This window comes from Populus alba, chromosome 6 (assembly GCF_005239225.2).
Source record: "Populus alba chromosome 6, ASM523922v2, whole genome shotgun sequence".
Lineage (NCBI taxonomy): Eukaryota > Viridiplantae > Streptophyta > Magnoliopsida > Malpighiales > Salicaceae > Populus > Populus alba.
In genome coordinates this window covers 13,299,107-13,310,232 of record NC_133289.1, presented here as the reverse complement: position 1 = coordinate 13,310,232, position 11,126 = coordinate 13,299,107, and the positions used below count along the sequence as shown (strand labels likewise).

The window sequence follows — 11,126 nt, the reverse complement described above, 5'->3', positions numbered from 1 at the left end:
CAATCTAATGTGCACATTTATTCATTAAAAAGATATTAATTTAAAAGAAAATTTAGAAAAAAATGTTGATGAACATTAAGGGGAAAAAAAGAAGAGGCTTGATTGGGGTTTTTTTTTAATAAAAAAAATACAGGTTTGACAGTAAATTGACCTATAAAGTATTATTATATTAACAAATATAGACACAAGTGGGAGTATAGTGGTGGTACGATCTGGTTCACACAAACACAAACACAAAACTCGCTGTCGAGGGAGCGCAGGCAGTACAAAAGAAGAGAGAGGGAGAGACCACTGAAAACTCGCTCTCTCTTTCCCTCATCTCATGTAGTAGCCCTTGAATAATAATCATCTACTACATAGATTCTGTTTTTGCACCTCCAAAATCTATCTTATCTGTCATTCAAGCAATCTTCTGTGTGTAAATGGCGGATGTGGTTGGATTACCATCCTTGCGCTCGCTTCGCGTCCCTTCTTCTCTGCTAGTCTCCAACAACTCTACTTCTCTCCAACCCCTCCTGTCTCACAATCAGATTAGTTTTACAGATAAGAGGGTCTCTCTTTCTCGCTTCTCTTCCTCTCCCAGGGACCAATTCCTCTCTTTCAAGGTACAATCTTCTTCTTCTTGTGTTTTCGTTTGAATTACGAGTCCCCTTTTTATTTCTTCTCTTTTCTACAAATTGTTGACAACCCAGTTGTCTAAACTCTTTTACTTTGTCATGTAATACTGAATTTATTACTCTTCCTATATGTGCACAAACTAGGATCTTACATTGCAGTTAGAGTGTTAGTCGAGTATGTAGAATTCCTTGCATAAATCACATATTGCCTCTGACGTAGATTAAATAATGTCACTTGTTAATTACCCACAGAGAACCAACTACTGACCTTCTCCGTGTTGCACAGCACATCAATTTTGTTCCAGATATTCGTTGTTTGAACGATTTGTTTCAGGTACATGCAGCTGTTGCTGAAACTGAGCAACCAAAATGGTGGGAGAGGAATGCAGGACCAAATATGATCGACATTCATTCGACAGATGAATTTTTGAGTGCCTTAAGTCAAGCTGAGGATAGGCTAGTAATTGTCGAATTTTATGGGACCTGGTGCGCTTCTTGTCGAGCCTTATTTCCCAAGGTAATTCTTCTTTTTACTTGACGTTTGGTTCCTGCATTCCTAAACTTGTTCATTGCTCGCAGTAGCCTGGTTACCATCTCTTATAGTTTTGAGGATTCTGTGTTGTACCGTTAAGCAAACTTTAAAGTAATGACTGACATATCCACATTATGTTACTTTCTAAAAAATTCAGTTTGATTCCTTAAAATTGTGCTCGCTTTTGTCCTTGGTATGTTTTTCTCAACGTATTTAATCCACCAGTGGTTGGAGGTTTTCCTCCCTCTCCCTAAAAAAGATGACCGTTTGATCCCCTTCCTCCAAAAAGTGTTAGTTTCGAGAAAATTAGTTTACTTTGTTGCCTGCACCCCCCATGCCTTCAATCCTGGATCCATCTCTTTGAGGGATGGAAAATATACCTTAACCAAGCTTCAATCACAAACTAGTTGGGGATGCGCATACAATAGAGCTTGTAAATTTTATTGAATATGATGCAAAAGGCAGTAAATCTGATGGCTCAAACTCATTTGCCACCTTGATAAAGTAAACTGGAAACAATCATAGAAGCAGTTAAGGTATTGCCAAACATTTCAAAAATGATAGAGGCAACCTATTCATGCTTTTTTCCTCTTTTATTATTATTATATCACATGGTAACCTTTAACTGGAAACAATTCTGTGAGGTACTATGTCATTTGTTAGTAATGTGGATTTCTCATTGAACTTTAGTGCACGCATATGATGGGATCTGAAAGGTAAATCTTGATATTAAACAATTTTTTTTAGTGAGCAACAATGCAAATTAACAAGCTGTAAAAGTTCATCTTGAAGAGTTTGATCTTTCGAATATTAATTTTTAAAAAGAATCATAGTAGTTCTGGATATCATTTCTCTTCTTTATCATATATTTGTTGCTAACCGTGGCCTCTGTATGTAAATTATTACTTTATGTGGAAAGAACATTGTCTTTTATGAATTTGGATGCACGAGACAATGTAAGAATAGAGGAAATTGGTTCTGAACTGTTTCTATAAATTGTTTTTGGTGTAGCTTAACAAATTTTTCTTGTGATGGATATACAGCTCTGCAGAACAGCTGAAGAGCATCCTGAAATTTTATTCCTGAAAGTCAATTTTGATGAAAACAAGCCTATGTGCAAAAGTTTGAATGTTAAGGTGCTTCCTTATTTCCACTTCTATCGAGGAGCCCATGGACAACTTGAATCCTTTTCATGTTCACTAGTTAAGGTAAGTACCTCTTCTTCTTTTTTCTTTTCTTTTTAATGCATGTCTTATTTGTCAACACTCATACTCAACTCTAGAGCAGCAGTTCCCCAATTAACTTGTCCATAGTATATGATAAGATATGAAGCCAGCGATAAGGTTTTATTTCTGATGTGGGAGCTGAAGAAAAGAAAAATGATACCATCATAGAGAAACTATGAAGCTAGTGATAAGGTTTTATCCTGTCTAGGCACACAATCAGAGTGTGCAATTGAAGAAGTGGATCAAATATTAAAATCTGATTCATCTATCGTTATTAAACAACTTTACTTGGTGAAAGTTCTAACTGGTGTGGTAGAAGAGCTTAGGAAGGCCCCATATGGTGGACAAATGAACAAGGAATCTTCTAATTGCTTGAGATTTAGTTCATTTCTTACAGTAGGGGATGGGATAACAGCCTATAATTATTAACTTGAGCGAAAATGCAGTTTGTGTAAATGAATAATTTTCTTTGTGCTGCTGATATTGACTGTTAGTTACATGTGGTTCTTCTCAAAATCATCCGCAGTTTCAAAAAATAAAAGATTCTATTGAGATGCACAACACAGCCCGTTGCAGCATTGGTCCTCCCAAGGGAGTTGGAGAGCTGACTATTGAATCTGTGTCAGCGTCACAGGACAAGCCAGCAGGATCTACATGAACATACAACTCTTAATTTAAGAATTTGTCTGTATATGTGCAAAGGTGCTTCAAATAACATACTTCATGGTGAGTCATCTACTGTTATGTGTATATTCAGATTGTTCTTAGTAAGAAAATAGTTGGCCGAAGTTGCCATCGCGGTTGCATTCATTGGCATTCTTGTCCTGGCTATGATATTTGTATCTTAATAACTCAATCGGAAATGAAATTTCAAATCTGAATATGATCGTGGCATTAGCGGTTGCATTACCAATTCCAGTCTACATGATCAAGAGGCTGAGAAATTTATTTTTCTTTAGTTGCTGTATTTATCATCATGTCTTCATATTAGTGAACGTTACTAACTTGTCATTGTCAGCAGGTCGTCGTCCAAATCTCAATCCGTATTCCAGAAATATAATCGACGATGCTCTAATCTTATAGCATGAAAAAAATAAAGAATTTCTTTTTTCCTAGACAGGGTGTGATAATCCATTAACTGTTAAATGTATATTGGAAATACCTTTTATTTGGATACACACTAATCAATGATGTTGACCTAATCCATAGATCAAATATTGATGCTTTGACTACTAAATGGGTTAACTAAGACTATTAAGGAAGATGACAAGCCATTTGTAGTAAATTTAGAGATGATAGAAGCATGACTATATAATAATGATGTTGACCTAATCCAATTCGTAAGCATTGTAAGCATAGATAATATGGGTCGCACAATCAACTTAATAGTTAGCAAGAAAATAGTAGAAATAGGATGACTAACAAAAGAGTTTGCTTGATCAAGCAACTTACAACAAGAAAATGTTGATTAGGAATTTGAAACATGGAAAAATGAGTCATTAAGACTTATTTACATTTTAAAAAGGATTGTCTAAGAAAGAATTTGTTTGACAAAACTAGATCAAGATTATTTAATGATCATGCCTTCAAGAGAATAGATAATGGTCATGCTAAAAGTTATGATATGTTGATTGAAGTTAACATAGGGACTAAATACAAGCTCATACCAATTTAAGCATGTGCAAATTTATTAAACTAAAAGTTTGCATAGATTTTAGAAATCTTAATCTTGCAATTCTAAAGCTTGAGTGTCCAAGGAAGGGTTCTTATGTTGATTGATTTAATAGCTAGCAATAAAATTCTCATAAATCAAAGATCTTCATTGAAAAAGACAATATATCAAATATTGTTTTTAGATGTCATTACTCACTAGAAATGTATGAGTGGAGTAATTCCATTTGACCTAAGAATGCTAGTGATAAATATAAAGGCACCATGGATTTAATCTCCCATGATTTGATCAACCATGATACAAAGGTATAAATCAATGACATTGTGGTTAAATCAAAAACTAACACGATTCATATTGGTGACCTATGTTTAGCTTCTAAATGCATGAGAGTACATCATATAAAGATGGTAAAAGTATCTTTGGTGTCTATGTATGGAACATTTTAGGATTTATGGAGAATTAACATGGAATAGAGGTGGATGAAAACAAAACAAAGACCATCTTGAAAAAACAAGCTCTCTTAAATAAGAAAGAGTTAAATCACTGTATTGAAAAATCAATTTTCTTTACAGGTTTATATCGAACAATGTCAAAAAGATCATACCATATACTAAGCTCTTGAAAGGAAATAACATAGATAAGTTTTAATGGACTATAAGGCAATACACTATTTTAAAAATATAATAATTGATCTAGCTAAACCTCCAATATTGACCCACTAAAATCAGAAAATTTATAAGGTTTTACATTGTTGTTATGCAAGGATCAATTGGTATAATATTAGCATAAAAAAGGAAGTTGGACATGAGTAGGTTGTCTATTATCTCAATCGTATTTTTATAGATGTTGAAAATTGTTATAATATAATATATAAACTTCGTTTGTCTTTGTACTTTTACATGTGTAGAGCTTTGTTGGTATCCGTTACCAATAAATGTGCATGTAATTTGCAAAACACACTTAATAAAGTACATTTTATCTAGGTCTTTTTTATGAGGTCGTATTGGTAAGTGAAATATAGCATTGTGTTAAATTTATGTTACATACTATAAAAAAATAGTTAGAAGGCCAAGATTTGGCTAATTTCTTAACTGATCACCTTTGCCTCGATATCAACCATGAACTAGAATAAAACATCAATATTATTATAGCTAAACTTGTTCCATGAAAATTATGCATAGGTTTAAAAATACTTTTAAAATTAATAATTGTAACACCCCACCCCATTAGCAAGATTTTATTCGTTTTAGCCTAAGGGTCTCACGGACTTGTTCTTGGTAGCCACACATGGCCCCAAAACGCATCTTGATAGTCAAGGTGAGCATGCTCATATAAGGCCCTCCTCCAAGTCCTCACTCGTCAATGTGAGATATTACAATCCACTCCCTTTAAGGAGCTTGACGACCCCATCAACACCATCAGACAGCTAGTGAGCTGGGCTCTGATACCAATGTAACACCCTATCCTACTAGTAAGATATTGTTCACTTTCACCCACGAGTCTCATAGATTTGTTCTTGGTAGCCATGCATGGCCCCAAAATGCTTCTTACAAGTCAAGGTAAGCATACTTATATAAGGCACTTTCCCAAGTCCTCACCCACCGATATGAGATATTACAATAGCATAATAAGTCAAAGTAACATAAGATTATTTACTTATTATAAAATAGATAGTTAATGAATATAAGTGTGAATATCCTACACGAACTCCATACCATGTAGTGGCCACAAACATTATCAAGAGTTTTTTTTTTCTTTTTAGTGAGAGGAAACAATATGAAAGTCAATGACTTTGATCAATATGGATTATGAAATAAAATGGTCTTTTATCATAGTAGCATCATCTTTTTGAACATTGATGATCGATAATAAACCATGACTGTCATTGGTTAGGAATAACCAAAGATTGCATTAATTATGAAGGAAAAAAAAGGTGTTAATCATGTCTATAATTTGGTATAATCTAGCATGTGCCATCAAACAAGCTTAATTCAACATTTTAACCATGGTATTTTAAAGGTTAGAAAGAGGACATCATCCTAGTAGCTATAAAGTACTCTACATAATACGTTAAACTCATTCCTTATCGATTAATCAACCCATAAATTATGATCAATTTCATAAAAAAAAGAAAAGAAAAAACATCTATAAGTTTGTTATATATATATATATATATATATATATATATATATATATATATTGATCAAGGATCAATGTTTAATTACTAGAAAGGATACGAAACAATTCATACAAGAGCGTAGATTAAAAAGAATCCATTATACCTGTTATGTTTAGGTTAATGAGTTAAGTCAACCAATAAAAATTTGATTCTTAACTTATACAAATTGATCAAAAACAATCTTAAGGTTTGACATGATGTATTGTTAAAGGTAATGTGAGCTTATAACACTTTATAAAAAACTATCTTAGAAACTTCACAATTTACTTTAACTTATGGTCATGATTTTTTGTTGCCTATAGAACTTATAGTTTATTTACTCAAGAGAGTTGCATAATGTGATATTGACATCATAGGTTATTAGTTTGCTATGTTAGTAGAGTTAGATAATTTGAATAAAGAAAGACTATTGTATTAGATCACTTATTAGATAATATCTTACAAATAGAATGTTAAGTCAAAGAACATTTTAGTGAGTAATCTAGTGTGAAAGGCCATATTACCAATTAGCTATAAAGATACCAAATTTTTCAAATGATCCCAAAATTGATATGGTGTATACATTATTGCCATTTTTTTTAAAAGAAGGTGTTTACCATTTAGTTGTACTTTTTATCAATCTATAGTCAATATCTAAACAATTGTCAGCTTTACATGAGAAAATAAAATAAAAAATAAGACTCTTAAATAAATTATAGGATTAACCTAGAAATTGCAAGAGTAATAGAATTTTAGATTTATGGTTTATATTTTAGGGCTAATAGTTTGGCTAGTTTTGTTATATGATTTAAGTTTTCTAATGTAATTTCTTAATAATACTAGGAACTTGAGTTATTTTTACTATTTACAAATGATGTAGAAGCTAGATGATTTATGAACAAACATTTTTGAAGTTGCAAAAAGTTATGCAGAAAAAAAAAAACACCAAACAATTTTGTTTAATAATTAAGAAGCATATAATGAATAAAGTTTGATTCCATATATGTTAAACAAACTCGAGAACATGATGTTAAGAAAATTCAGTTACATTCATAGAGTTGTCAAAAGTACAAAGAGAGAAAAAAAAAAGATGTTCATTATAATGGCAAAAGAGTTACGAGGTTTTCTTTATAAAATTAGTTTTAAGTCTTTACATATGACATTTATCTTCATCTAGTTTGTAGAGTTTCTGGTTTTGATACTACATTATAAGCTCTTATCCTTATAGATTCAACAGTGTCTAAAGTTAGTAAGATCAAGGAAATCATGGATTTTTAATTTAAAAAAAGATATTTATATGGGTGTTGTCATTAGCAACTACAACATAGTAGATGAGTTGATCTTTTAAAATGTTTAAATTCATATGAACTTTCTTATATTCTTATTAAAGAAAAACTATCAAATGTCAAGTCTCTCTACACATGAACATGGAACATAGAGATTGTAGTCAATAGTTCCTTGTTTGGCTTAATAGGAATTAAGTAGTTGAATCACATTAAAAATCTTCTCTTCTAGCATTTTCATTTCCCATCTAGAGGTGTTGCTGCATTTTGTTCAACTAGTCAATGTAGTTATAAGAGCAACAATGGCTCATATAGAACTTGAAGATACCATTACTGAGATTAGAAATAAAGCTTGGGGTCTTTGGTTTGTTTTTCCTAAGAATCTATGGTGTATGTTGAAGGAGAATTGGAAGTTCTATAAAAGAGATGGACATAATAATTGGTGGATTAATTATGTTTTCAACATTGCAGGTTGTAGAATCCTAAGTATCTTGCCTAAATAGCCATAAGATGTTTGGTTTGAAATGATTTAATTGGTCGTTATGTTAGAAAGAAATGCATGCTTTATTTGATTAATTCATAGTTAATTTATTTGATCAATTTTAGTATTGTTTACATTAAAAATTACAATTCATGTGTTGAATAAATTAAAAATGTTCTTTTTCATTACTATACAAGAAAAAGAAGGATAAAATCGATGGACAACAATAAAATTTATTAAGCTTAAAAAGATTCAAAATCAACCAGAAAAGATAGGAATTTGTCAACTAAGGAAATAAAAGTCATTATCTACCAAAATGATTAGAAGTCATGATCAACAAATAAAAGGTAATCAACCACAAAGATAAGAGTTGGCATGATTAACTAGAGGACCAAATTCTATTATCAACAAGCATACTTAATAAATTAAACTAGCAAGTATTACAAATTAGTTAGAATCATATGATTGTCAAGAAAGAGACACATATAAAATATGAAATCAAAACTGTATTAGAATTCAAAATATAAATTTCTTATTTTTTTATAAAATTGTTTGTAAAAAATTATAATTAAAAGTTTATGTGAAATTCAAACTTATACTAATATAATAATATAAATTGCCATCAAGTCACTAGATGGCTAGTCTCATAAACACAAGTTCTTAACCATCTTTTCTATAGATTATGTTTTTCCTTCATTGATATCTTTTACTGCTTTCCTTTTTATTTTTCTTTAACTTTCATTGCTTCATTTGTTATTGTGGTGTTGTTTTTTACTTTGGCATTACTCATGATTACTAAGCTTGCTAAGGTTTATAAGCAAACTCCTACACTCTGTTTAATTTACAAGGTTCTCGCTTAAAATTTGATTTTTAATTCTAGTTTATTCTTACTATAAAGAAAAACAAAGAACAAATATCATATTGATTGAGAAATCAATTATCCATCAACAACTTGGAATTGATTAATTATCATGATCATCTATTTGATCAACAACATCCCACCTACACAAATAAACCTCTCTCGCTCCCCCCCCCAGCTATCACTAGTGCAAATAATCCCCACTTTCAAATCTCCATTGTAGAATCTATTTATTGCTAATTAAATATTTCTAAGCATAGTTTTAAGACCCGGCCTGGTTCAAGGCCCGGGTTTCGGGTTTTGACTGAGTCACTCGATTAGCCGAGTCAAATTTTTTTTTTTTAAATCAAAACAACGTCGTTTTAGTAAAAAAAAAATAAACAAAAAATAAAAGTCAACGGGTTTATAATCGAGTCTTGTTGGGTCAACCCGTCGAGTCACGCTGGGTTTTTCATTTCCTCATTTTTTCTTCAATCCGGCTTAGTTCCAGCCAGGAGTTGGCCGGATCCCGAATCAACCCGTCAGCCTGGACCGGATTTCAAAACTATGCTTCTAAGACCAAACCTGTGATGAGGTTATACCTATCACTAATCAAATGATGTTGGGAGTTCAAGTCTTGGACCTTTGGTAAGGATAACATGTTCTAAAACCACCTCCATGTAAACAAAACATAGAAGTCCAAGGGGAGAAAAGATTACATGAATTAAAGTGTAAAAAATGAAGGGAAACAGTAAAAGAAAGCAATAAAGAGCTCTCCAACGAGAAAAATATAAATAAATTTATTGGAAATTGAATATATGGGGTTAGTCAGGTATTTGGCTCTATTTATGTTGTTATTAAGTTTGAATCCGTAAGTAATTCTAATCCTATTTAGATATAGATATAGATATAGATATAGATAAAGAGGTTTATTCATTACTAATACAAGCTAGATTTTATTTTTAATGATGTTATAATCTAACTTTTTACCCTTATATTTTTTTTCATAAAATACAGAAAATTTAAAAAACATGTTTTTGATGCATTTCATCTTTTTCATGGCCCTATTTTATGATTTTTAGGTATTTTGATTTTATTGTCATATTTTCAAAATAGGAAGTCAAAATAAAAATAAAAAATGAGAAAAAAATGAGGAAGATTAGAGAATGAAATGATAAGTGAAGGAGGAAAGAAGGAGCAAAATAAAGTTTAGACCCCTTTCCAAATTTTAAAAAGATTTGAAGACGTATTTTTTAAATAAAAAAGATTTAAAATTTAAATATATAGTAAAAAAGATTTAAGACTTAAGTTTAACAACACAATTTTAACTCCGTAAATTATCATCACATAAAGCAAGTTGAATGGAAAACTAGAAATACTTCTCAATTGTTATCGAATTAGTTTACATTTCAATTACGATCAATTTTTTTAAAAAAAATAATAATAATTTTAAGAGTACAGCTCTCATATTAATCTAAATATTAAAAAAATATTTATTTTTCTAATATTCATTCTAAGATTTAAACTCAAAAAATTAAAAAATAAATAAAATATCATGACCCATCCAACCAAAATAAAAACACTCAACGGGCAGCCATGCCTCTAGTTATAATGGCATTCTTTCTATTTTGCTACCGAATTACCACCAGCGGGGGGGCGGCGAAGTAATGAATCACAATTCATTAGTACAAGCAATGCTCGGCAACTCCCCCTGTTTTTCACGCTTCAAAACTTGCTTGTTGAAATGATGAAAACGAGGGCTCTCGTCGTGGGGGCAAGCACAAGTCAATAATTCTCAAAAAAACATACACAAACCTAACTGGTTTAGTGGTCTGCTTTCTCCTCCATGTTTAACTTTTCTTTTTTTCTCTATCAAGGGTATACTTGATTCGTTTCACACATCAAAACTGTGTCCATGTCTCCGGTGCAGTAAAACAGAGCACATTCGCATCAGAATTTAGGATTCATGAGACGTTTGATTCATGTATATGATTGGCCTAAGTTCGGATCCTGTGATGGCCAAGGAGGAACAGTTCGTTCCCTTAACCAGCCCCCTCAGGTTTTCCTCCTCGAGCACCAGAAGTGAATTAGTCAGAGGTTTGGTTAGTCTAAATGTTCTATAATTGTATTTTTCAGCTTCAAGGTTTCGTTCTTCCATAAATAGAAAAGGAACAATAAGGGGCTTGAAAACAAGAAAGGAAAGAAATGTGCTTTGCCAGCCGCCAGCCAGATCTGTGTGCTGCAAAATTTTGGCATTCAACTGTAGAAAACACCAATCATTAGATTTGGTAATGGAAAGATGTAAGGCTTTCCTTCGCA

General features: G+C 31.8%; 1 protein-coding gene across 1 annotated transcript; it reads left to right on the top strand.

Moving 5' to 3' along the window:
- Positions 1–202: 202 nt before the first annotated feature.
- LOC118047937 (thioredoxin-like 2, chloroplastic) lies at positions 203–3,258 on the top strand. Its single transcript, XM_035057387.2, has 4 exons — positions 203–605; positions 952–1,134; positions 2,193–2,357; positions 2,902–3,258. The coding sequence occupies exons 1-4, from the start codon at positions 423–425 to the stop codon at positions 3,031–3,033; spliced, it is 663 nt and encodes a 220-aa protein (XP_034913278.1). The 5' UTR covers positions 203–422; the 3' UTR covers positions 3,034–3,258.
- Positions 3,259–11,126: the final 7,868 nt, after the last annotated feature.